Source organism: Vulpes lagopus, chromosome 5 (assembly GCF_018345385.1).
Source record: "Vulpes lagopus strain Blue_001 chromosome 5, ASM1834538v1, whole genome shotgun sequence".
Classification (NCBI taxonomy): domain Eukaryota; kingdom Metazoa; phylum Chordata; class Mammalia; order Carnivora; family Canidae; genus Vulpes; species Vulpes lagopus.
The window spans coordinates 98295550-98323547 of record NC_054828.1 but is presented as its reverse complement, the minus strand read 5'-3'; the positions used below and the strand labels follow the sequence as shown (position 1 = coordinate 98323547).

Below are 27998 nucleotides of genomic sequence, written 5' to 3'. Positions count from 1 at the left end.
CGAACTCGGATTGGTGGTCTCCCTGGATCTTCCATTTGTTGAGTCCTTTTTCACTTGAACCCTCCCCAGTCCTTCTGTTCTCATGTTGAAGAGTCTGCCTGCAACTGTTCCATCCAGTGACAATGCTTGATTTTATCTAGAGGATCCTTTCCAGTCCTTGCTGGATTGAGAAACAATCCTGATGTCTATAAGCCCAAGCAAGGAATTTTCCCTAGGAAAAGAGTTAAACTATCTGGCAAAAGGAGGAAAATAAAACATACTGAGTTTTTCATAATGAAAAATAACTTTTCATTAAAAATGTTATTATGTTCTTCCTACTTTTTACCATTTAAATAAAAGTGATCATGGCCCATTTTTTTGATATCCTTACTTGACACACACCCAAAAATGTTTCAATTACATGTTGGTTCTCCCCATATTGCCTTTTTCCTTTCCTTTTCTCTTAATTTTTAAAAAATTGAGGTCTACTTTACATACATTGAAGAAAACAAATCTTGGTGAGTTGAGTGAGTTTTGGCAATTCCCATGGTAGGTTTTATAATGTATACCTCATCACTGAAGAAATTTCCCTCATCCCTGTTTCTTTTGATCCCTCTCCTTCATCCCTGGGGTTCTGACTTTGTCACCACTCTAGAGCTTGAGAGGAATGGAAACAGATAGACTCTACTTTTGGTCATTATGATGTCTGTGATATGTTCAGTAGTTCATTCTTTCCTTTTTCTTTTTTTTTTTTCCTAAGTGGTATTTCATTGTAATCACCTCTCCCAACCCCTTCTCCTTCCTAAACGTTGATCTCTCTAGGTCTCTGCTATATCAATCTTGAGGAATTGACCTTGTTACTTCCAATAGACCTCAGTTGCATCATTCCATGGGTATTGCAGTACATTGTCTTATTTATATGCATTGTGGGAAGAAAAAAATAACTGAAGACTTTAAGACTTTTAATTTTTTTCTTGCATTACAGAAGTTTGTGCTAAAAAATTATTTATTCTCCTGTTGATAGACATTTATGATATTATGGACCAGGGTTACTATAAATAAAATTGTCAGGATCATTTTTATACAAGGTTTTTTTTTGACATATGTTTTCATTTCTTTTGGTAAATACTTAGAAGTAGGATTAATGGGTGGTATGGTAGACATTTATTTAACTGCCTAAGAAACTACCATAAACAGTTCTCTAAAAGTGGTTGTATTAGGCGCCTAGATGGCTCAGTCAGTTAAGTGTCTGTCTTCAGCTTGGGTCATGATCCCAGGGTCCTGGGATAGAGTCCCACACAGAGCTCTATGCTCAGTGGGGAGTCTGCTCTCCCTCTGCCCCTCCTCCTGCTTGTGCTCTCTCTCTCTCTCTCTCGCTTGCTCATGCTCTCTCTCTCAAATAAATAAATAAAATCTTTTTTTAAAAGTGGTCATATCATTTTTTAAAGATTTATCTATTTATTTTAGGAAAGAAGAGCTTGTGTGTACTTGTGGGGGGAGGGGCAGAGGGAGAAAGAATCTCAAGGTGACTCCATGCTGAGTGTGGAGCCTGATAATGGGGCTTATCTCACAATCCTGAGATCAAGACCTGAGCTGAAATCAAGAGTCAGATGCTTAACTGACTGAGCCACCCAGATGCCCCAATTGTATCATTTTACATCTCCACTTGCAATATATGAGGATCCCATTGTTCTATCTTCACAAACATTTGGTGTTTTCAGCCTTTAAAATTTTATCTATTCTAGAGGGTGCATAATAATATCTCAATGTGTATTAATTTTCATTTCCCTGATATTTAATGGTGTTGGGCATTCTTTCAAGTTTCTTACTGGTTATTCCTAGGTCTTAGTCTTTTGCCCATTTTTAAATTGTGTACTATTATTGGTGTTTTAAATATTGAGTTATAAGACTTATACATCCTATATACAGGTACTTGGATTTTCCCCACCCAGTCTGTTGCCTTTTTTTCTTTTCTTTTCTTTTCTTTTCTTTTCTTTTCTTTTCTTTTCTTTTTTTCTTTTCTTTTTTTTCATTTCTTTTCTCTTCTCTTCTTTTCTTTTCTTTTCTTTTTTTTTAAGATTTTATTTATTTATTTGAAATAGAGACCAAGAGCATGAGTTGGGGGTGGGGCAGGAGAGGGAGAAGCAGACTCCCCACTGAGAAGGGAGCCTGGTGGGGCTCAATCCCAGGACCCCGAGGTCATGACCTGAGCCAAAGGCAGATGCTTAACTGACTAAGCCACCCAAGTGCCCCTTCATTTTCTAAATAGCATCTTTCAAGAAGCTGAAGGTTTTAAAAGTTTGATGAAAAAAATTATCAGCTTAAATTTTTTTGTTAGTGTCTTTGGGCCTTGTCTAAGAAATCTTTGCCTAACCCAAGGTTGCAAAGGTATTCTCTCTTGCTTTCTTCTAGAAGCTGTATGGTTTTTACTTTTACATTTCGACCTATATCCTATCTCAAATAAATTTCTGAGTACAGTAAGAGGTAGGGGTTGAGGTTCATTTATATAGTTATCATTTGTTAAAAAGATCATCTTTTATTCATGGAAATAGTTTGGTTTCTGTATTAAGAAATTTGACCATGTAGGTGTGGGTCTATTTCTGGGCTCTCTATCCTATTCCACTAATGTATTTGTCTCCTATTTTGCTAATTCTATCTTGATTATTATATTAAATTTTATACCAGAAAATTTAAGGCCTCCTGATCTTTTATCCCTTTTCAAAATTGTTTTTATTATTCTGAAAACTATGTATTTCCACACATATTTTAGAATTTGCGGGAGGAGGGGCAAGATGGCGGAAGAGTAGGGTCCCCAAGTCACCTGTCCCCAACAAATTACCTAAATAACCTTCAAATCATCCTGAAAATCTACGAATTCGGCCTGAGATTTAAAGAGAGACCAGCTGGAATGCTACAGTGAGAAGAGTTCGTGCTTCTATCCAGGTAGGAAGACGGGGAAAAAGAAATAAAGAAACAAAAGGCCTCCAAGGGGGAGGGGCCCCGAGGAGCCGGGCTGAGGCCGGGGCGAGTGTCCCCAGGACAGGAGAGCCCCGTCCCGGAGGAGCAGGAGCTGCACCGACCTTCCCCGCGGAAAGGGGCTCGCAGGGAGTTGGAGCAGGACCCAGGAGGGCAGGGATGCCCTCGGGCTCCCTGGGGCACTAACAGGCACCTGCGCCCCGGGAGAGTGCGCCGAGCTCCCTAAGGGCTGCAGCGCTCGGCAGGACCCGGAGCAGCTCGGAGGGGCTCGGGCGGCGGCTCCGCGGAGGGGGCTGCGGGGCTCCGGGAGCAGCTCGGAGGGGCTCGGGCGGCGGCTCCGCAGAGGGGGCTGCGGGGCGGGAGCGCAAATCCAACAGCGCAGGCCCCGGAGCACAGGGCGCCGGGACACAGCCCAGGATCCGGCCTCCCCCCGGGACAGGCAGAGGCCAGGAGGGCCCAGGACAGCAAGGACGCTCCTGCCCGGAGCTGAGCAGATCAGCGGCCCCGCCCCGGAGCCTCCAGGCCCTGCAGACGGAGAGCCCCGGAGCTACTGCGGGAGCTGACTCCAGGGCTCCAGAGCTGGCCCCGCCACTGCGGTTGTTACTCCCGGGGCCTCACGGGGTAAACAACCCGCACTGAGCCCTGCACCAGGCAGGGGCAGAGCAGCTCCCCCAAGTGCTAACACCTGAGAATCAGCACAGCAAGCCCCTCCCCCAGAAGACCAGCGAGACGGACCAGTTCCAGGGGAAGTCAAGGGACTTAAAGTATACAGAATCGGAAGATACTCCCCCGTGTTTTTTGGTTTTTTTGTTTTGCTTTGTGTTTTTTCTTTCTTTTTGATTTCTGATTGCTTCCCCCACCCCCCTTTTTCTCTCCTTTCTTTCTTTTTCTTTCTCTTTTCTTCTTTTTTCCTTTTTTTCTTCTTTCTCTTTTTTCTTTTTCTCTTTTCTTTCCTTCTCTCTCTTTTTCTCCTTTTCCCAATACAACTTGTTTTTGGCCACTCTGCACTGAGCAAAATGACTAGAAGGAAAACTCACCTCAAAAAAAAAATAATCATAAACAGCCCTCTCTCCCACAGAGTTACAAAATCTGGATTACAATTCAATGTCAGAAAGCCAGTTCAGAAGCACTATTATACAGCTACTGGTAGCTCTAGAAAAAAGCATAAAGGACTCAAGAGAATTCATGACTGCAGAATTTAGATCCAATCAGGCGGAAATTAAAAATCAATTAAATGAGATGCAATCCAAGCTAGAAGTCCTAACGACGAGGCTTAACGAGGTGGAAGAACGAGTGAGTGACATAGAAGACAAGTTGATGGCAAAGAGGGAAACTGAGGAAAAAAGAGACAGACAATTAAAAGACCATGAAGACAGATTAAGGGAAATAAACGACAGCTTGAGGAAGAAAAACCTACATTTATTTTTTTTAAATTTTTTTTAAATTTTTTATTTATTTATGATAGTCACAGAGAGAGAGAGAGAGGCAGAGACACAGGCGGAGGGAGAAGCAGGCTCCATGCACCGGGAGCCTGATGTGGGACTCGATCCCGGTTCTCCAGGATAGCGCCCTGGGCCAAAGGCAGGCACCAAACCGCTGCACCACCCAGGGATCCCCGAAAAACCTACATTTAGTTGGGGCTCCCAAGGGCGCCGAAAGGGACAGAGGGCCAGAATATGTATTTGAACAAATCCTAGCTGAAAACTTTCCGAATCTGGGAAGGGAAACAGGCATTCAGATCCAGGAAATAGAGAGATCTCCCCCCCCTAAAATCAATAAAAACCGTTCAACACCTGGACATTTAATAGTGAAGCTTGCAAATTCCAAAGATAAGGAGAAGATCCTTAAAGCAGCAAGAGAAAAAAAAGTCCCTGACTTTTATGGGGAGGAATATTAGGGTAACAGCAGACCTCTCCACAGAGACCTGGCAGGCCAGAAAGGGCTGGCAGGATATATTCGGGGTCCTAAATGAGAAGAACATGCAACCCAGAATACTTTATCCAGCAAGGCTCTCATTCAAAATGGAAGGAGAGATAAAGAGCTTCCAAGACAGGCAGGAACTGAAAGAATATGTGACCTCCAAACCAGCTCTGCAAGAAATTTTAAGGGGGACTCTTAAAATTCCCCTTTAAGAAGTTCAGTGGAACAATCCACAAAAACAAGGACTGAATAGATATCATGATGACACTAAACTCATATCTGTCAATAGTAACTCTGAACGTGAACGGGCTTAATGACCCCATCAAAAGGCGCAGGGTTTCAGACTGGATAAAAAAGCAGGACCCATCTATTTGCTGTCTACAAGAGACTCATTAAAGACAGAAGGACACCTACAACCTGAAAATAAAAGGTTGAAGAACCATTTACCATTCAAATGGTCCTCAAAAGAAAGCAGAGGTAGCCATCCTCATATCAGACAAATTAAAATTTACCCCAAAGACTATAGTGATAGATGAAGAGGGACACTATCTCATACTCAAAGGATCTATCCAACAAGAGGACTTAACAATCCTCAATATATATGCCCCGAATGTGGGAGCTGCCAAACATTTAAACCAATTAATAACCAAACTGAAGAAATACTTTGATAATAATACACTTATACTTGGTGACTTCAATCTAGCTCTTTCTACCCTTGATAGGTCTTCTAAGCACATCTCCAAAGAAACGAGAGCTTTAAATGATACACTGGACCAGATGGATTTCACAGATATCTACAGAACTTTACATCCAAACTCAACTGAATACACATTCTTCTCAAGCGCACATGGAACTTTCTCCAGAATAGACCACATACTGGGTCACAAATCGGGTCTGAACCGATACCAAAAGATCGAGATAGTCCCCTGTATATTCTCAGACCATAATGCCTTGAAATTAGAACTTAATCACAACAAGAAGTTTGGAAGGACCACAAACACGTGGAGGTTAAGGACCATCCTGCTAAAAGATGAAAAGGTCAACCAGGAAATTAAGGAAGAATTAAACAGATTCATGGAAACTAATGAGAATGAAGATACAACCGTTCAAAATCTTTGGGATACAGCAAAAGCAGTCCTGAGGGGGAAATACATCGCAATACAAGTATCCATTCAAAAACTGGAAAGAACCCAAATACAAAAGCTCACTTTACACGTAAAGGAGCTAGAGAAAAAGCAGCAAATAGACCCCACCCCCAGCAGAAGAAGAGAGTTAATTAAAATTCGAGCAGAACTAAATGAAATCGAGACCAAAAGAACTGTGGAACAGATCAACAGAACCAGGAGTTGGTTCTTTGAAAGAATTAATAAGATAGATAAACCATTAGCCAACCTTATTAAAAAGAAGAGAGAGAAGACTCAAATTAATAAAATCATGAATGAGAAAGGAGAGATCACTACCAACACCAAGGAAATACAAACGATTTTAAAAACATATTATGAACAGCTCTATGCCAATAAATTAGGCAATCTAGAAGAAATGGACGCATTCTTGGAAAGCCACAAACTACCAAAACTGGAGCAGGAAGAAATAGAAAACCTGAACAGGCCAATAACCAGGGAGGAAATTGAAGCAGTCATCAAAAACCTCCCAAGACACAAGAGTCCAGGGCCAGATGGCTTCCCAGGGGAATTCTATCAAACGTTTAAAGAAGAAATCATACCTATTCTACTAAAGCTGTTTGGAAAGATAGAAAGAGATGGAGTACTTCCAAATTCGTTCTATGAGGCCAACATCACCTTAATTCCAAAACCAGACAAAGACCCCACCAAAAAGGAGAATTACAGACCAATATCCCTGATGAACATGGATGCAAAAATTCTCAACAAGATACTAGCCAATAGGATCCAACAACACATTAAGAAAATTATTCACCATGACCAAGTAGGATTTATCCCCGGGACACAAGGCTGGTTCAACACTCGTAAAACAATCAATGTGATTCATCATATCAGCAAGAGAAAAACCAAGAACCATATGATCCTCTCATTAGATGCAGAGAAAGCATTTGACAAAATACAGCATCCATTCCTGATCAAAACCCTTCAGAGTGTTGGGATAGAGGGAACTTTCCTCGACATCTTAAAAGCCATCTACAAAAAGCCCACAGCAAATATCATTCTCAATGGGGAAGCACTGGGAGCCTTTCCCCTACGATCAGGAACAAGACAGGGATGTCCACTCTCACCACTGCTATTCAACATAGTACTGGAAGTCCTCGCCTCAGCAATCAGACAACAAAAAGACATTAAAGGCATTCAAATTGGCAAAGAAGAAGTCAAACTCTCCCTCTTCGCCGATGACATGATACTCTACATAGAAAACCCAAAAGCCTCCACCCCAAGATTGCTAGAACTCATACAGCAATTTGGTAGCGTGGCAGGATACAAAATCAATGCCCAGAAATCAATGGCATTTCTATACACTAACAATGAGACTGAAGAAAGAGAAATTAAGGAGTCAATCCCATTTACAATTGCACCCAAAAGCATAAGATACCTAGGAATAAACCTAACCAAACAGGTAAAGGATCTATACCCTAAAAACTATAGAACACTTCTGAAAGAAATCGAGGAAGACACAAAGGGATGGAAAAATATTCCATGCTCATGGATTGGCAGAATTAATATTGTGAAAATGTCAGTGTTACCCAGGGCAATTTACACGCTTAATGCAATCCCTATCAAAATACCATGGACTTTCTTCAGAGAGTTAGAACAAATTATTTTAAGATTTGTGTGGAATCAGAAAAGACCCCGAATAGCCAGGGGAATTTTAAAAAAGAAAACCATAGCTGGGGGCATCACAATGCCAGATTTCAGGTTGTACTACGAAGCTTTGGTCATCAAGACAGTGTGGTACTGGCACAAAAACAGACACATAGATCAATGGAACAGAATAGAGAATCCAGAAGTGGACCCTGAACTGTATGGTCATCTAATATTCGATAAGGGAGGAAAGACTATCCATTGGAAGGAAGACAGTCTCTTCAATAAATGGTGCTGGGAAAATTGGACATCCACATGCAGAAGAATGAAACTGGACCACTCTCTTTCACCATACACAAAGATAAACTCAAAATGGATGAGAGATCTAAATGTGAGACAAGATTCCATCAAAATCCTAGAGGAGAACACAGGCAACACCCTTTTTGAACTTGGCCACAGTAACTTCTTGCAAGATACATCCACGAAGGCAAAAGAAACAAAAGCAAAAATGAACTGTTGGGACTTCATCAAGATAAGAAGCTTTTGCACAGCAAAGGATACAGTCAACAAAACTAAAAGACAACCTACAGAATGGGAGAAGATATTTGCAAATGACATATCAGATAAAGGGCTAGTTTCCAAAATCTATAAAGAACTTCTTAAACTCAACACCAAAGAAACAAACAATCCAATCATGAAATGGGCAAAAGACATGAAGAGAAATCTCACAGAGGAAGACATGGACATGGCCAACATGCACATGAGAAAATGCTCTGCATCACTTGCCATCAGGGAAATACAAATCAAAACCACAATGAGATACCACCTCACACCAGTGAGAATGGGGAAAATTAACAAGGCAGGAAACAACAAATGTTGGAGAGGATGCGGAGAAAAGGGAACCCTCTTACACTGTTGGTGGGAATATGAACTGGTGCAGCCACTCTGGAAAACTGTGTGGAGGTTCCTCAAAGAGTTAAAAATAGACCTGCCCTACCACCCAGCAGTTGCACTGTTGGGGATTTACCCCAAAGACTCAGATGCAATGAAACGCCGGGACACCTGCACCCCGATGTTTCTAGCAGCAATGTCCACAATAGCCAAACTGTGGAAGGAGCCTCGGTGTCCATTGAAAGATGAATGGATAAAGAAGATGTGGTCTATGTATACAATGGAATATTACTCAGCCATTAGAAACGACAAATACCCACCATTTGCTTCAACGTGGATGGAACTGGAGGGTATTATGTTGAGTGCAGTAAGTCAATCGGAGAAGGACAAACAGTGTATGTTCTCATTCATTTGGGGAATATAAATAATAGTGAAAGGGAATATAAAGGAAGGGAGAAGAAATGTGTAGGAAATATCAGGAAGGGAGACAGAACATAAAGACTCCTAACTCTGGGAAACGAACTAGGGGTGGTGGAAGGGGAGGAGGGCGGGGGGTGGGGGGGAATGGGTGACAGGCACTGAGGGGGACACTTGACGGGATGAGCACTGGGTGTTTTTCTGTATGTTGGTAAATTGAACACCAATAACAATTAATTTATTAAAAAAAAATTTGCTTGTGAGTTTCATAGGTTGAAAAAAGGGGCCGCTGGTATTTTGATTGTGATTGATCAAATCTATCAGTTTGGGGAGAATTGATATTTTAATAATCCATGAACATAGTATATATCTTCATTTATTTAATTCCTTCTAGCAGTGTTTTGTAATTTTCAGTAATAGAGTTCTTGAACATGTTTCATTACATTTAGCACAAAGTGTTTTTTAATTTTTTAAAGCTATTGCAAATAATACACAATTAATTTTCTATATGTATGTTCCATGTTTAGTACACACACAATTAATTTTATATATGCATGTTGCATGTTTAGTACACACACATAAGCTCACTAACCCACCATATAGTTCAAGTATTTTATTTGTAGATTCCCTGGGATTTTCTAAGTACTCGATCATGACATATAAGAATAAAAAAGTTTACTTCTTTGTTTCAATCCGTATCTTTTATTAAGATTCCACAAGAGTCCAGGTGAGCAGAAGCTGCTTTAATTAAACTAAGGTCAGTGTGCCTAGCCCAAGCTCCACCCCCACTCCCATAGTACCTTCTTTTTCCTGTCAGCAGTTGACCTGGGAGGATGTTAGACTACAGCCTGGGATATCTTTGAATCTTCACTGAGTTCAACTTCTGGTTGTTACTATGGGAGCAAAGTTATTTAAATCTTTCTACATCCTAACTAGAAGTCCTTCCAAATTACTTTTGAAATTCTTTGGGTCCATGAAATTCAAAATTCCAGAACTGACTGCCACAGAATTTCTCCATAATAATTTAGACTCTTACTGTACATTTAGTTCTGGCAGTTTGTGGGGCTTCTGCTTCTCGAAAAAAATTTTGGACTGAAAATTATTCCCTCTTGAATATGCTCACATTTCTTTAGGTTTGGATTTACAAGGTTGAACTATTAGTTGATTAAAAAACCGCATTCTTTTGTATGAAAAGGTGTGAACCTAATAGTGAAGCTTTATTTATAACCACCTAATTTAATATTCTTTCTAGTTTCATGTAAATGTCTTTGTAGAAAATGCTACCAAGAGCGGCATTGTGGTTACTTTAATTCCATTGCCAATACTTTTATATGGTTTCCTGTATTCTAAAGGGAAAGCTAGATGTACTTTTCTTCTTTTAAAACTTTTCCTCTTATGAATCAGTACCAGTATGAATAAATGTCAGAAGTTCTTATTAAGTGGTTAAAGTTGATGTCTCTGTCTCAGCATCCGTGTTTTAGGTAATGATGATTAAGCAGACTTCATAATGGAAAATGCCAGAGTTATAAAGAAATTGTTCTTCTTACTAACTAAAGAATACATGATAATAATAATGTTTGTAAATACTCACTTTGTGCCAAACTCACTTAATCCTTACATTTTAATGATAAGAAAGGTATCGTGGTTTGGAAGTCAGATCCCCAGGGTTCCAAGTCCTACTCCTTTACTGAAATAGGCATTGTCATTAATATTTAGGAAATAATAGAATCGTGCACACTCTGGTTGAAAAACATTGCAATAGGAAGGACATTTTGAATTTTTTTTTATTTTTTTATTTATGATAGTCACAGAGAGAGAGAGAGAGAGAGGCAGAGACACAGGCAGAGGGAGAAGCAGGCCCCACGCACCGGGAGCCCGACGTGGGATTCGATCCCGGGTCTCCAGGATCGCGCCCTGGGCCAAAGGCAGGCACCAAACCGCTGCGCCACCCAGGGATCCCAGGAAGGACATTTTGGAGGTTAATTTGTCTCTCCTCAAAATTAACTCTTTGGTTAGGCAAAATGAGGTGTTTTGGTTTTGGTTGGTAAGGAAGGCAATTTTTCTATTCTGACATTTCAGATTATACTAAATATTTTTATTAGCTGAAGAAATAATCAAATAAAATATAATTTATATTGATTTAGAGAAAATATGAAGCTAGAGTCCTGATTATTTAATAGAACCACAGAATTTCATTTCTTGCTAATGGAACTTGGTTGTAGAGAAAGCCATGAAAATGTACATCTTCTTGGGATCAGAAAGCCAAATTAACTAAGGTCTGGCTGCCTTGAGATGCAAGTGGTCAGTACAAGAGTAGAGTTCCCCTTTCCAGTGGCTATGTAAATCAAGACAGCTCAAATCATAACACATAGTGTGCTATTATGCCCCCATGTGAGTGTTTCAAGTATGTTTTTCTTTATCTTTACCACTTGCCAAGCATTTGGAGCTAAGGTGGCAGATTACCTGATACAGACCTACCATCCTGACCCTTTGTCTTCAGCGGTTGGTGACTCTTTAGGAAAGGTGAACAAGTGGGAAAGAAGTAAGGTCACAGCCTCTGAGAATTCAGAGAGTTTGAAAGTCTATAGTAGCTGAAGATTGAATTCCTTGATTGTGGTAATTTTCACTGACCATTATTTGACAGTCAAAAGTTGCTCTTCTGAAGGGATTTGAATTGTGTTTGGTGACTTAAGGTATGGACAGAGGAAGAGGGAAGGCCTGAAGACTTGTCCAGCAGAGTTCATCCAACTTCCTGAAGAAGAATCTGCAGAGCAAGACAGAAAATCTGTTGTTTCTCAAATACCCTTGTACCTGAGCCTCACTGGCCTAAGCTTAGTTTCTGAAGACTTGGAGTCTTATCTTTCTCAGGAAGAGCATCCAGATCATCAGGCTGGCCCTTTTGCATCATGGCAGCTGGCCCTGAAGCCAACATCCCCAGCGACTCCCTCTAGTGGCAAGATCCTAGAGGCCCCCAGGGCTGCCCATGGCGCCTCTTGGGGAATGTGAGCTAGTGTGGCTGGCCAGACCACACTCAGCACATATGGAACATCAATTCTGACTTAGGAAGAACATCAGAGGTCAAAAATTTGGACAGGGATAGAAGCATTCCCTCAATGAAACACCTTGTACCCTCCAGGGATAGAAACATTGGAGGAAGGGGGAAAGATGGAGGAAGAATAGGTAGATGGGGCTGTGAAAGCAGAAGGCTCTGGGTTAAAACCCTGGTTGTACCAGTTATGAGGTATGTGATTTGGAGCAAAGTTAAATGACATGTCCATGTTCTTTCAGCTAACACAGGAACTATTTCATGAAGGCTATACTTGGTAGGTAATCTATATCCAAGAACAGAAGGCTTGAAAGAGGCCTAATTAAGTTAGAGTGTGTCAAGTAAAGAAGAATGGCAAATGTGGTGATTCAGTTAATAATAAAGATCGTCAGGTGGAAAACAAGATAAATTTGGTTGGCCCATGGTGAAGGGGCAGACTGTTCTTGGGCTGTAGGTAAGGAAACTAGTTGTCAGAACAGAAGAAATCAAATACTGTTAAAGGACTCAAGTTCACAATCAATAATTTTGCTTTAACCTGAGAAGTGGAAGTGACTCTGGGCTTTTTGGAAGAAAATGATCAGATCAAAACAATACTCAAGTAAGGTAATCTTGTGAGGTAAGACTCTAAAGAACTTGGTGAGGGTCTGAATCAGGGGGCTACAGAACACACATGTGCACACATATACAATCATTATAAAAGGTTTCAGACCTATAAAAGGGACCAAATCATACAATAAGAAACATCTTTGTACCTATTCCCTAGTTTGTCATTTTCAGGCTGCCATCACATCACAAGTGGAGCCCACCTACTAGCTGATGAAAGGCATATGTTTTGATGTATACCTTCTCTAAGAAGGATACTCTTTAAATCTATTTTAAACAAGAAACACCATAGGCATCCTAGAATAAAAAGAGAAATCCATTTGGATAGATGTGGCAAGTCATGTGTCCATGTGTGCGGCTAGATTTCCATATACTGTCACACTCAGTCTCCAAGTCTCTGTGTAAAGGGACAGATGCACATTGAAACTTACTGAATATGAGTTTCTTGGAAGCCTTTAAAGGCCCTAATGATGGTATTTGGGGGATAAAGAATCAACGACTTTCTTTTGCTGCCTTTTGCAACTCACAGTGTAGCCTTCACATAACTACCTCATTCCATCCTCCCAACCAATTCTGAGGTCAGACCTCTAACCGATAAGTAGACAGACTCCAGGCCTTGGAGACAAACCCCTGTTGGCCATCCTTGTTTAAGAAATCTCTGGGAGCAGGGAAATGCTACAGTCCCATGAAAGAAAGTGATAGAAATGTGCCAGTCCGTTCCATCACACCAGATGACTCTGGTTAGGTCTAGCTGGGCCCCATCTGTTTCCCGTCTTCTTTTTTTTCTTTTTTAAGATGTTATTTATTTATTCATGATAGACACAGAGAGAGAGGGAGGGAGGCAGAGACACAGGAGGAGGGAGAAGCAGGCTCCATGCAGGGAGCCTGACATGGGACTCAATCCCAGGACTCCAGGATCACGCCCTGAGCGCTTAAACCACTGAGCCACCCAGGCTGCCCTGTTTCCCCTCTTCTAATGGTGCAGGAGAACCTAAACATTTACAAGACTTGGAATCCCCAGTTGCAAATATTTTCTGCCTTTTCCCCCCATCCTTGACACTTTGATGTTACTGAGTATTTTTGTTGGAAGCTAAAGCCCCTTGAAGAGATGATGAAGGCATGGCAGATGGTTACAAGGCAAGTCCTGGTGATTTGCCTTCTAAACCAGATTAGGAAAGCAGAGTGGGTGGTGGTCTACAGTGGGACTTCCAGCCTGCTATTCAAATTCTTTCTCAGATACCTCACTGACTAAACAGTCATTTGGCTTTATAAACTATGTTTCTACAACTAAAATTCTCCTTCAGTTAAGCCAATCAGTGAGTTACACCTCACTGTTAACTGCTTTAATCGTGTAATTATAGAATTTGGCCTCAGATAATTAAGAGGGTAGAAGTATAGCTGAAGATGACCCACCCCACTGCTAGTGAATGGCATTTGAATTTTAAAAGGAAGATACCTGTTTTAGTTACCTTCTCCACATGGCCCTGGGCAACATCCAGTGAGCTAGACCTGCACAGCAAGTGATCTCAGAGTCCTAGGAAGCAAGAGTGGGTATTGCAAAGCTTCTTGAGACCTAATCTCTGGAATTCACACAGTGTCACTTTCTCTATATTATATTGGTCAAGACAAGCCACAAGGCAGCCCAGGTTCAAGGGATGGAGAAAAAGACTCATCACAATGCCCAAGCAAGAAAAGGGGTAATTGAGGGACATTTCAAGTTGGGGTAAGAGATTTGACACAGAGAATACCAGGAGGTCCCCTGTGCTGGGAACAGAGGTGGGAGATGTGGGAAGAGTCAAGAAAAACTTCTGCACAGGGTCATAGGAATAGCTGAGGCGTGGCGGCAAGTTCACTGGACACCTCACACCTGGAGCATCTGTATTATAATTAATATCAACATGAGAAAAAAACAGGGTTTTTGTTCAGAGTGCTGTAAAGCTTAGATACTGCCCATTCTAAACCATCCTAGTCTCCCAACTGGAATAAGAAAATTGCTAAGACTTTCAAAGGGGGAAGAAAAAGAGAGAACCTATTGCAACTAGGTGGGGGTAGGAAGCCAAATTGATGTTATAAATCTCCTCCTGAAAATCCATATGTTAGCCTGTCCACCTACTGTCCCTCAAGTGTTGAATGCTTCCACTTTCTCCCGAGTAGTTATTCTCAAATTTCACTCCCTGAATAGTTCAGTAGATCCAATGTTCTTATTATTTTAGAGCAATACTGCCAATGCTTTAGGTCTATCCTTGAAAATTTTTCTTAAGAATTTACAACTTTGTTCATACTCTTTTATTTTTAAGGGCACCTATTCATTGGTGTTTCCTCAAAAGCTGGTGAGTTTTCTTTGTACTGAGATGGGTGGGCTTGGGATGCTTCATCTAGCACAGTAGGGTCACATACTGGCAGAATGGGGTGTGGGTGGGGGAGCGAGGGGGAGGTTACATGTGCTATTTTTGTGCTTGTATTATGGAGGTGTATGTTTGGTAATAAAGCTAAACTTTAATACTACAGGCATACCTTGTTTTATTGTGTTTCATAAATAGTGCAGTTTTTACAAATTGAAGATTTGTGACAATCCCAGTACTAAGCAGATCTATCGATGCCATTGTTTCAACAGCATTTTTTCACTTTATGTCTCTGTGTCACATTTGGGTAATTCTTGAAATATTTGAAGTTTTTTATTATTTTATTATTTATTATTATAATGTTTGTTATGGTGATCTGTGATCAGTGAGTATGACTAGCTGGAAGCTCAGATGATGGTTACCATTTTTTAGCAACAATATTTCTTAATCAATATATGTTGTTTTGAGACATAATGCTATTGCACACTTAACAGACTACACTATGGTGTAAACATAATTTTTGTATGCACTGGGAATCCAAGAAATTCATTTGACTTGCTTTACTGCAATATTTGCTTCGTAGCCATGGTCTGAAACTGAGCCTGCAGTATCTCTGAGGTATGCCTGTACTTTGCTTAGTCCTATGGGGCTGCCTGATAATAAAAATATATATATTGTATACATAATAATAAATGTTATAGTAACTACCTAAGTTTACTTGTATTAATGAGATGTATTTATAAAAATCCTTTAATATTTTTTGATATCGGGCAGCCCAGGTGGCTCAGCGGTTTAGCGCTGCCTTCAGCCCAGGGCCTGATCCTAGAGACCGGGGATCAAGTCCCACATCAGGCTCCCTGCATGGAGCTTGCTTCTCCCTCTGCCTGTGTCTCTGCCTCTCTCTCTCTCTCTTTCTCTCTCTCTCGTGAATAAATATATAAAATCTTAAAAAAAAATTCTTCAATATCTCCTTAATAGAGGAGGCCTGGGGCCACCGTATGTATTACTAAACCTCCCAAGCCCAGCAAAATCTGTACCATAGGATAGGACTCCAGCCATTGGATCCTTTTTTAAAAATCTATTTTATTCTTATTTTTAAAGTTGCAAAAATGTTGAACAGAAATCTGCCTCCTGCAATTTCTGTCTCTGGGTACTTGTTCTGTGTTTGAACAGACCAAACTCATACTCTCTTCCACTTAACACTCATTCAGATAATTGAATCTCCACCATTGTTGAATGTATGACAAAAACTGGTTGAGTCTCATGATGCAAACCTAAAGGGAAAGTTATCTTGAATAATGAAATTACAATATGTAGAAGGTTTAAGGACTTATACACCATCTCATGGTTTTGAAGTATGTGGTTAAAGACTTTTAAGAGTTGACAGATTAGTCAGGGATTTGTCAAGAGTATTAATTACAAACTTTGAAATCTTGGTCAGTGAAAGTTCATCACAGTGCATCTTGCAAATATGATCAAAGTCTTTTCACTACTGATTTTATGATGCTTAACCAGTGTGTAAAGAATGAAGGTTTTCATTAGAAATGACTGATGTAATAGAGCACATTTAAAGGAAGATGTATTGTTAGACTATTTCCCCTACCCTACCCCAACCTCTGTTTTGGGGACCCCACCCCTCATTGTCTCTAAACACCTAAAATGGCATTTGGGCTCCTTTAAGGGAACTTTGCTCTTTACAGTGTTAGTATAGCTTAGTGATGACCACCACTGTGAGGGCAGCAAAGGTGGGGCTATTGTTAAGTGATGTTTTTCAAACCATAAAAATGAACCATGAAAACTGGGGACTAACTGTGATTTGGTGAGTGAAAGAAATTTATGGCTGGCTGAAAACTTGAAAATGGAGGGGGTAAAGTATGCAGCTGGTTATGGGAAAGGAAAGCAGTCCCTCTGCCTTGTCCTTCCTTGTTGAGTTTTAGAAAAAAAAAAAAAACAATCTATTATTTTGATAGCTTTATTTCCACTACCACCACCACTCCCCCCCACACACACACCAGAATAAAAAAAAAAATGCACTGGCACTTAAACCATGGACAATGAAATCAAAATACACCCAATGCAGCTCCCCCCAAATCACTAGCTTCCATTTTCCCCTCCCTTCTGCTGAGATGTCTTATCTATGCCTTCCAGAATACATGAGGGTATCTTCCGGGTTCCTTGTTATTCTCCTTAACTGCAGGTTGATTTCCTGCATCAGCCAGGTGGAAGGTGCAGAGATGCCAATGCTTGGTGTCAGTATCCTCAGTCCCACCTCACGCGCATTTCAGGAACCATGGCCTGCTGCCAGGCAGGGGTGAGAAGGTGCTAGTCTGGGGAAAACTGGGGCATGTCTCCACTAGTTCACCTGTCTCATGCTCTTCCTGTTCAGTTGCCTCTACACGCCAGAGGGTGGCACCCCAGGCACTCCAGAGGTGGAGAGGAGGGCTATGATGGGGACTGGAGCGGTGGGGTGGGCAGGGCAGACAAGGGGACGGGTGATAAATTCTCAGACCTTGGTCTTGAGATTCCCATATAATTTTTGGAGCCTGCCCCCAACCCTGTTTGAAGGGAGCCGGCTTCTGCCAGACAGGTGGCACAGGTTTAGAAATTTCTATGATAAGGTATTGTGAAGGTTATTCATGACCAACGGCCTCTACCCTCCTGAGTCCCAGAAAATCCAAAGGGAAACAAGTTTCCCTTGTACCTGTAGGGTGGATGGGGAGTGGGCGCAAAGCCTACGCACCCTAAGCTGCAAATGAGCCAACATCTGACCTGTCACTTTGCGTTGTGTTTTTCAGTTGCTGGATCTGTGCGACTCGGTGAAGGATGATGCCCTGAGGGTGATCTCTGCCTTTAACATTCCAGACACCTCCCTCCACGCCCCAATCGCAGGCATCACCAATGCGAAGGCCGCCTGGGCCTTCTACCCTGCACCGCTGCAACCCGAGCCCCGAGAAGGGGCGCGCTCTCAGCGGCGCAAGCTGGAAGCCAAGTTATAGCGGGCGTGGTGCGAAGGGTGGTGCTCGCTCGCAGCTGCCACGACACTAGCTTTTATGACGCCTGGAATTAGGGCCAAGGCTGGGCTGGCATGCGCTGGGTCCCGGCTCTCGGGGCTCTCGGGGATTTGGGTCGCAGAGCAGGGTTCCCACAGAGGCTTGAGAGGTGCGCGTTGGGCTGTTGGGACAGGAAACCAAGCTGCAGCCCCGAAACATGCGGCTTTATCAGATAACCCTGCCGGAGCGGCAGCCACCTCTCCCAGCTTCCGCACTGGATCTCCCTAGACACTGGCTCCTCTGCGAACGCGCCTACACCCGGGTGCCACCAAAGGTCTCCTGCTGTCAGCGGTGACTCAGATTTACAGTGATTTTGGGAAACGGATTGATGCTGCGTAAAAAAAAAAAAAAAAAAAATCAACCCCTCGTGGGCAAAGTTTCAGTTCAGCAAGTGATGCTTTTCCAGTGAATCAGACCCTCTTGGGGTCTTAGAGGAGACGCACGGACGGGGAAAGCGGAGTGAGCGCCCGGAGTTTTGCTCTCGGCAGAGCGCAAACTCCGGCTCATCCTCCCAGGCAGGCGGCTTCCGGACCGTAAGACAACGCGCGGAAAATACTTTTACCATATGAAATTGTAATCTGTTCTTTAGAGGAGCATAGATACAAAGTTTAATAAAGACATTAACGGATGGAAAGGCGCTGCAGCTGCTTGCCGAGGATGGGGAGACGGGCTGGGGCAGTACACGGCAATAAGGTGCTTTCGGAACTAGGGGAGACCACACTGGCAGCCTGTAGTCCGGGCAAGGGCTGTAGGTTCCCTGTCCCGCTTCTCGGGTCCCCCCTGCCCCACTTGATGCTTGCTCCTTTCTCAGCCCCAGCCGGCCTCTTCACTCCCTCTCCACGTCTCGTGGGGCAGAGGCAGGCGTGAGCACAGCTCTGCTCGTGTCCGCGAGGGCGACAGCCAGGACCGGAGCAGAGACCCCACGCCCACCTACCTGCCCCTCCCCCACTGTCCCTTCTCTGGACGGTGGCCCAGTTCCCAGAGGACCTCCAGACCGGGTCGGAGAGGGCGGGCAGAGCCGGAGGTCGCCCTGCGCGGAGAGGTCCGCCGAACGTCCCCAGCACGGTCGGGGCTGCGGGAGGAGCAGACTCCGAGCCGACCTCTCCCATGCGCCCCAAAATAAGAGTGTTTAACGGGTTGCTTTCCCTGTCGCCTTTGTTTTTTAAAGCGTTCACAGGGTCGCTAAAGCAGACGACGCGGGGGCGGCGGAGCTGATAGGACCAGATGACAACCACAAGGGCTCTCTTCTGCGTGGTTCTTTTCCTGTCCCTGTCTGCATCGCCCAACCCCGCGGAGAGCTCGGAGTACCCGGGCGGGTTTCTGGCTCCCAGCGGGTGCAGTTTTGTTGTTTTTTTTCCCCCGGGGCGATACGCAGGGCGGCTGAGGCTTAAGAGTTTGTCCGCCGGCGGCCGCCACCTGAGGTCCAGGGCAGCAGCTCCAAACCACGGTCAGGGTGGACATCTGGGCTCTGCGCCCACTTCGCCGCGTGCACGCCCTTGTCCTTGCCCTCCTGCAACGAAATTCCGGGGCAGAACCCGGCGTGCGTTCTTGAGTCCCTCCGACGACCCCTGGCCACCTGCGCTTGGCTCAGGACTCTTCAGAGACGCGCTGAGAAGAGTTTAACCAGGGGCTGTGCAGTCTTCTCGACGTTCCTGACCTGCTGCTGCAGCGTAGGACACCGGGCGAGGTGGCCAGCAGCGGGACAACGCCTCGCTGATCTGCTCCTCTGAACTGAGGTCCCTTCCTTCTTGGTTCGGGGACGTTAGGGGATCCTTGAACTCGGTTTCTTTATGCCACCTACCTAACCAGGTCTCCCCGCGGCAGGGTTTCCATCTCCCGAACGCCCTTGCCCCCCTACTCCCCCGGCCGCGGCTGTCCGCTAGCCCCGGGAGCGCAGGAGGAGGTAAGGGTGGGGATCAGCACCCCCATTAGGAGAACAGATGAGGGTGTGGACCCAGGGGAGTACGTCCCGGAGTGGGAGTGAGGCCGTCGGCACCCAGGAGAAAGGGGGTGGGGGCGCGGCAGGGAGAAGTGGCAGGGGGTACTCGGTGCCCACATCACTCCCCAGGCTCGCCTTCACCGGCCTCCGCGCGCCTCCCGGGCGGGTCTCTGAGAGCCCGACCAATCTTTAGGATCCCGACCCAGCAGTGATACCACCCTCTCTCCCACCTGAAGGCCGAGATCCCTCTGGATCTTTTCTTTTCTTCTTCTTTTTTTTCTTGAAAGGATTTTTGTCGAGTTTTTTCATTTCCCTATTTTTACCTGCTCTTCGCGCAGTGCCCTCCTGCCTCGCACCGGGCCTGCGGAACAGACGCCCCTGGGGATCCGCTCTTTGCCCTTGTCTCCATCTCCCCACTAAGGGCTCTCTCTGCCTCTTAACCGCAGGAGGTCCGGCCCGGGAGAAAGCGAGGTGCCCCTGCCAGGGGGCATAGGGAGGGCGCCTGAGACTACCGCGTGAGGCTGCGGCGAGCAAGCTGAGCAGCCCGGCACGTCGGGGACCCGACTCACCCAGGACCCCGGACTCTGGGAGAGAGGAGAACCCAGAGACCCTCTGCCCAACCTTGGCCCCTCGCGTTCTCGAGGCTCAACCCAGTCCCCGCGCCTGCCCCAGAGCGGCTCAGAAATCCCCGCGGCCGACCGAGGGCTCCGCGGCGCCTCCGGAGGCTTTCCGCCGGCGGCAGCGGCCCGGCCCGGCCCGGCCCCGTGTGCCCGGAGCGCCCCCTCCGTTCCACGCGCACGCACTGGCCCCGCTGGATCGGGGCGAGGCCAGGGTACACTGGCGGGGGCGGGGGCGGGGGTGGGGGCGGGGGGCGGTACCCGAGCGCTCACGCCTTCAGGCAGCCTTAGTCACTCCAGTAAACACGCCCGGCGGGGGGCCGGGCCGGCGGCGCGCGCAAGGGAACCCGTCCCGGCCACCCCCGCCTTTACCTGTTGGAGCCTGAGCGCGCCAGCCGCTGCGGCGCGGCGGGGCGGGCGGGCGGGCGGGGCGGGCGGGGCGGGGCGTGCTGGCCCGCGCGGCGGGGCGGGACCTGGCGGGGGCGGAGCTCGCGGCGATTGGCCGAGGGCGCTGGGCCGCCAGTCCGAGCGGAGCTGCAGGGCTGTGCAGGTTTCACTTCGCTCGGCGCAGCCTCCAGGTCTGGGTCTTGCTTGAGGGCTCGGTCCCCCGCCGCCGCCGCCGCCGCCGCCGCCGCCGCCGCCGCCGCCGCCGCCGCCGCCGCCCCCGGATTCTCACAGTCGCCCCACGCGCCCCAGCCCGACTGCGGCCAGCACCGCCACGGGCTGCCCGCTTTGCCCCGCTCCCGCCGCCACCCCTTTGGCGCCCTTTCCTTGGCCCTCGTCCCCCCCAATGTCTGACTCTGACTCTCGGACTGAGAAACGCAAGGTAAATAGATCCGAAGCCCCGGGAGCGGGCGGGGCAAGGGACCGAAGACAGGCGCCCGAGCCAGGTGCGCGCCGCCTCCCGCCCCCTCCCGAGCACGTGCGGGCCGCTGCGTGTCCCCGCCGCGCTCTGGCCGCCGGGCGGGAGGCGGCGGTCCGGCGGGCGGGCTCCCTCCCCCACGCAGGTCCAGGTTGCGGAGGGGGCGTGCGTGCGTGCGGAGCTCCGGGCGGGGGCCGAAGTGCGGCTCGGGCCGGGATTGCGCGCGCCGGGGAGCGGGGAAGGGCAGCGCGCGCTCGGCGCTGTCCGGGAGCTGCGGCCCCGCTGCTGGATACTGGGCTGCGCGGCCGGCCGGCAAGTGTCGCCGCCCTGTCCCGAGACACCGCCCCCCCCCCCCCCGCACTCCCAGGTAGCGGCCGCGCCGTCGGAGCTGGCGTGGCGCCTTGGCTTTCCTCGGGTGCTCGGGCCCGCTGCGGAGGATTTGCGGAACTGCGGCGGTTCTTTCACTGGCGAGACTCGGCTTTTCCTTGCACCGGCCGAGGCCGAGGTTTCAGGGCGGCTGCAGCGTTCGCGCTCTTCTGGACGTGTCTGGGGCGCCCTGCCCTGCCCTGCCCCGCCCGGGCCGCGGCTGCGCTGCAGACACCAGCAGCCGCACGATCCCGACGGCGAGAGGCCGAGGGCCGCAGGACCTGCTCCGCCCGTGGGGCACCCCCACTCGCTCGCAGTGCCGGGCGGTGCGGTGCCCTCGGGGGCCTGTTACTCGGTGTCCCAGCTCGTGGCGGAAGACCCGCCGGCCGCGGGAGCCCGGGGCGTGGATGTGTTCGCTGTCTGCCGGGCTCACGGGTGCGCGCGGACACGCGTGCCCGTGGCCAGTGGCGGCGGCTGGGATTTGGACGTACGCGCCGCGCTCGGGGGAGAAAAGGGAGGAATTTGCGGAGGACGGTGGGTGCCCCGGCTAGGGGAAGGGGCGGCCTTTGGGGTCTTCGGCCCAGCCGGCCAGCAGCAAGGGCCGGCGTCCGAGGACGGCTCTGCGGGTGCGGAGAGCGCGAGGCTCCTGCTTTGTCTCCAGGTGCCCGGGCACTGGGCGCGGCGGGAACCCCGAGGCTCGCGCGGCGTCCGGACGGGCACAGAGGCGGGGCGGGCTGGGGGCACCTGGGCAGCTCGGGTCCCCGGGACTCCCGCCGCGGCCGCGGCCGGGGCAGCCTTCGGAGGCGAGTTTGTCAACAATCGCCTCGCCTTTGGCGGCCGGACCCGTAGGCGCCGCCCCCGCGGGCGGCGGCTATTGGCTGCGGCGGGGAGCGACCGCGCGCGGGCCAATTGGGAGCGCGGGCACCCGGCGCCAGCGGCGCGGGGAGGTCGGCGGTGCCGGCGGCGGCGGGCGCAGTGCGCGAGGGGAGGAGCGGGAGGAGGCGGAGGATGTTCCCGGCGGCGGCGGCGGCGGCGGCGGCGGCCGGGGCAGCGCGGGCCAGAGGCGCGGCGCGGGGAGCCCTGGGCTGCCCGGCGGAGCGCGGCGGCGGCGGCGGCGGGCGGGCGGCCCCGGGGGCTCTGAGCGCGAGTCCCGGGCTTTGTCTCCCGCGCTCCCTTCGTGCTGACGGCCAGGGGGCTCCGGGCCGGCGAAGGACGCGGGCGGGACGCCGCGGGGCCCGGGCCCGGGCGCGACGATCGGAAGGGAAGGGGCGGACGTGAGTTTCGGCCCCGATACCTTCACAGGGGAGGGTCGGCGGGACGAGGGGGCCGCGCGCCCGGGGAGCCGTGTGCGGAGCTACTTGGGCACTTTGCAGGGCGCGCCCGGGGACGCCTTCGGGGGCCACTGCGCCCCACTCGGAGGTGTGCACCTCCCTGTGCGGCACATTCCGCAGAAGTTGGTCGGGCTCGGTGCGGCGCGCTGCCCCCTGCGGGAGGGGGGGCGCGCGGGCGGGGAGCGGGAGGGACCGCGGGCGGGAGCGCCCGAGCCCCGGCCGCGCCGCGCTCCGAGTTACAAACTCTATTGTGACGCACTTACTACGACTGCCGGCCCTTGCCAAACCTTCCCCAGACTTGCTGCCCTCAGCACTTTCGGCAGAACAATGGGGCCGGAGTGGGGAGCGCGGCCAGCCGCCTGCAATCGCTGCATCTGCGCCCGCTCCTGTGCCCCAGCGCGGTGTCTGAGCCCGGGAAATCGGAGCCTGCTGGGAGTTTCCGACTTCTTCAAGTCGGCCCTGAGCAAAGAGTGCATGTGAATACACTTAACACAAGCGGCTTCTGAAACGTGTGTGTGTGAGTGTGATACAGCACCAGTTCCACATTGACCTTGTAATTGTGTTTTGTTTGGTGGCAGGAAGTTTAGTCCCACCCCCCCCCACCCCCCCCGCAAAGATAGAGGTACCTTTGTTATTTTAGGTGTGTTTTTATTCTTATTTGGAAGATCCTCAGAGAAGTGTATGAACCAACAACTTAAAGTATTTGCTGTTCTAAAAGCTTTGAAGGAATCCGCGAAAGTTAGCTAAATTTACTTGTAATTATTTTGCTTAAGATAATCTTAGTTTTTGTTTTATTTGCAGAAAAAAAGACCAAATGGCAAAGCAACCTTCAGATGTAAGTTCTGAGTGTGACAGAGAAGGTGGACAATTGCAGCCTGCTGAGAGACCTCCTCAGCTCAGGCCTGGGGCTCCTACCTCTCTACAGACAGAACAGCAAGGTAATCCTGAAGGCGAAGGGGACCGCTGCCCCCAAGGCAGCCCTCAGGGCCCGCTGGCCCCACCAGCCAGCCCCGGCCCTTTTGCTACCAGATCCCCGCTTTTCATCTTTGTGAGAAGATCCTCCCTGCTGTCTCGATCCTCCAGTGGGTATTTCTCTTTTGACACAGACAGGAGCCCGGCACCCATGAGTTGTGACAAATCAACACAAACCCCAAGTCCTCCTTGCCAGGCCTTCAACCATTATCTCAGTGCAATGGGTAAGCAATACCTGGGTAAGAGGTAGTTAATGTGTGGTTGCTTGAATATCTATCTAAAGGCTGTGTGTGGCATTTAAATTAAACTCTCTTTTAGAATCCTTTTATTGATTTAGTCCATATTTTGATGGAGATGTAAAATAAGACCTCAAAACCAACTTTTTTTTTTTTTATATACATATTACCAAGTTTTGTGGCAGTGATAAAATGTACCTAGTATCACCTATTGATCCTGGCCGCCTGCCTTCATTGAAGTGTGTATGTGTTGTTCTAACCACTAAGACTTAACTATTAATGACCTTGTGCTTGAAGGGGACTCGGTCAAATATAGCAAATAGCTTAACGACATAACCAAACATGAAGAAAGATGAGACAAGTTCCCCATTTTCAAAAATGACACTTAAAAAGTGATCTAATTCATCAGGGCAGTACCAATATAGCATCACAAAAATGGTTTGTTTTCCACTCGATTTCTCTTTGAGCTGATTTTTTATTTGCTCAGAGGTTTTGGATATAGTACTAAGAAGATGAGATTGTGGGATTTTATTTCAGGGGTTAAAGACTGCTCTAGGGTCTGAACCAAGAAAACCTGACAGTACGATCAGTGAGGAAACTGAACTGGTAAGGACTGTGGCAGATTGGAGAACGTAACTGCCCCCGACTGTGGGCGTGTGGTCTCAGAATGGTAGGTTTTCCTATATTGTATAGTGCAAAATAGCCCAGGAGTGCAGATTGACAATTGACAATTTAGAGCAAGACAAATAAAAACATCTGTTTGCTAGATTTGACCCTTGAGCCCCCAGCATGTGACTTTGAGCGTGTTCAGTTCTGGCAGCCTCAGTAAGGGAGTAAGTCTGTGTTGATTCAAATCACTCTTCCCCACTAATAGAAAATGTCTTGGTCAGGATTCACCAGAATTTGCTTACCATTTGGACAGATAAGTCCTTCCTTCCTGCACCAATGAGATAGAAGTTGGCAGTATTATTCCTTAAGGATCCAGTATAGATTTTCTTACAACGTAGATCACACTTTGGCCAAAGGCTAACTAAAACCAAGTCCTGGAAGACAATGACAAATCTTGAATTTGCAGATACTATTGGGCTCTGTGTCTCGGCCTTCAGAGAGCTGCAGGTCTGTCCCTATGTTACAGTTAGAACCTCAGAGGATTGGTTGCTTGTCTGGTTGAGGATACCTGGGAAGTAGCAAAGAGGGATGGTAAAGACACCAGTAGCTGCATGTTGGCTAGATATCTTCTGCTAAAAGTTGAGATAGACTTTGTTAAGATCCCTCCTTAGGGAAAGGAGCTTGAAGTTTATTGCTACTATTGCTTTGATAATTACGACCGTCCTGAATTCATTTGAACCTTCTTAGTTGGTACTTGCAAATGTTTGCCCATGAAAGTTCTCCCGAGTATATGAATCTACGACATTCTTGCTCACTTTGAGTGAACAGGGCTTTATGGTATGTGTTTTTGAAAACCTGTGTATTTTAAGGATCCTTTGGAAGCCTTGTAATTTTTCCTGCAGACCTATAAATCTGCCTCTACAGGTGGTGGCTTAATGCACAAAAATAGTTTCTCTTAATCAGGAAGAGTGGGTGAGATAGTGTGTTGTTTTTTGTTTTTTTTTTTCTTAAGTATGTACAGTGACATACTGTTTTCGGTGAGCTTATTATAAGGTAAGCACCGTTACTCAAGATGACAGATGTAATTCTTCAGAGATCACAATCTAAGTTACTGAGTAAAGTTATGTTTATACCTGTGAAGTCGAGTCATGGGTCCCAAGGTGTAATTTTATAGTAGTAACTACATTCTGGTAGATTGGCATGATAACTGAGACTTGAATGGAGAGGATTAAATGGTAAGGTATAAGGAGTTTGGGTTAGTGCACCAAGGTAAGTTTTCAGAATTAGGTTCTGGGGAGATTTGTTTGTTGGGGTGGGGGACAAATGGGGAATTGGAGAGGACTTAGTCAGATGTGAGTTTTATCAAACTGAAGCATAAAATTGACCCTCTCTGTAGTTTCTAACTTTTTTCCTGCTCATTCTTCTAACAGTTCCATGCCTAAAGACCCCTGAAATATGCCGAGTTGATACATTTGCGTTCTTTTCTCTAGTTTCTAATTATGTTTATAGTGTTTTTTACTGAACCATATCCATGAAGATCTTCAGTGAAGCTTTTGGTAATTTATTGCAAAATACATTTTTCATGGAGAAATCTTTATGATTGGTTTTAGCTGGGACACCACAAATGTGAGATTATAAAGAGGAACTCCTTCACTCATAAGAGTTTCTGCTCAGCAAGTTGGGGTAGATGGCAGTGGATCTTGCAGTTCTGACCTTGTATCTTTGTTCTAATGAGAAAGTGAATTCTTGTCTAGGATGTACATCAAGTAGATGTTAATACTAGAAATGCCTTCATATTTTCCTCCATGTCCCCTATTTTTGGGGTACATTCAAACAATATTATATTTTTCCATGAAAAGGAAAGCTCCCCCCCCCCCCCTTGTACCAACCAAATCTTGGTCTCTGTATACCCTGGGTGGATTGATTAATTTGACAAATGCTCTCTTTCTTAGTGATTAACTGATTACTTTAGTTAAAATCATTGACAGGTATTAGGTTTCTGAGGGCTTTCTCTAGTGTGTGTGTGTGTGTGTGTGTGCTTATGCCATAATGTGTTTTTAATACAAATTGTGTGCTAAATTCTGCACAAATTCATACTTTGGAGGTGTAGGTGTTGCAGTTGGAAGTAAGAATTGAGAAAGGTCGGAATGTGCTAGTGAACATTATGAACAGAGTGAGAGCTAGTTCATTAACTTCATGCATCAGATAACTTAAACATTGGTTCCCTCGAACATCAGAGTTTATAGGTAGGAGTTGTGTTGTCCTTTATTTTCCTCCGCATCTTGTGCATACTCCTCTTGCAGCTGATAATTGTCTGACCCACCTTTTAGATTGTGAGCCCTCTGAGGAGAGGCACTACATCCTGGAAATCCTAATGACAAAGGAAATGCTCAGGAGATGTTCAGAGTTTTGAGTCTTGCTCATCAGTATTTCATAAGAGCCAACTGAGGACAAATAAGATTTCAGAAAAAGTCTGGTAGACAAAAGACCCTGAGCAAACCCCCCCCCCCCAAAAGTATATTTTTAACTATTTGGATCTAACTGTAAGATTTGTCTTGTGGGGGTGACAGGTGAGGTTTGGCTCAGTCCAGGCCCAGTAGGGAAGCTACAGGTTAGTACTGAACACTTGCAAAGCAACTAGTGCAATTTGAGATGTGCTTGTTAGTGTCAATCCACGCTAGAGTGTAAAGACTTAGTATGTAAAGAAGAATGTAAAATATCACACTCATCTTCATATTAATGATATATGGAGATATTTTGAATATATTGGGTTAAATAAAAACTTTTTTTATTGTAGTTTTAAAAAGCCTGCATAAACCTCATAAAACTTAACCATCGTAACCACTTCTAAGTGTACATTTCAGTAGTGTTAATAAGTATATTCACATAGTTTGCATCCCACTCCCAAAACTTTCTCCTCTTAGAGAACTAAAGCACTATACCCATTAAACATCCACTCTGCAATTCCCCTCCTCCCAGCTCCTAGCACATGTATCTGTCTATGATTTCGACTGTTCTAGATAGCTTGTGTAAGTATCTATCTTACGTGACTGGTATATTTCACTTAGCATTGT

General features: G+C 46.8%; 2 protein-coding genes across 6 annotated transcripts in view; both read left to right on the top strand.

Annotated features, from left to right (window-relative positions):
- ACOXL (acyl-CoA oxidase like) overlaps window positions 1–18315 on the top strand; it is a 351756-nt gene extending 333441 nt beyond the window's left edge. The window contains exon 19 of the mRNA XM_041756084.1: window positions 17738–18315. Within this exon, the coding sequence (XP_041612018.1) occupies window positions 17738–17938 (201 nt within the window). The 3' untranslated portion in view covers window positions 17939–18315. The remainder of the gene's footprint in view (window positions 1–17737) is intronic.
- Window positions 18316–21020: 2705 nt separating this feature from the next.
- Window positions 21021–27998, top strand: part of BCL2L11 (BCL2 like 11) — a 47477-nt gene continuing 40499 nt past the window's right edge. For 2 of the 5 annotated variants that reach the window (XR_005987990.1, XM_041756406.1), the window contains exons 1-2: window positions 21021–21374; window positions 23909–24303. Coding sequence is in view for 4 of the 5 variants with exons in the window: in XM_041756406.1 (XP_041612340.1) it covers window positions 23922–24303 (382 nt within the window). In the remaining variant the exon portion in view is untranslated. Of the gene's footprint in view, window positions 21375–22808; window positions 23051–23576; window positions 23625–23908; window positions 24304–27998 lie in introns of those variants that run through there. The other 3 variants (XM_041756410.1, XM_041756408.1, XM_041756409.1) reach the window with 3 other exon arrangements.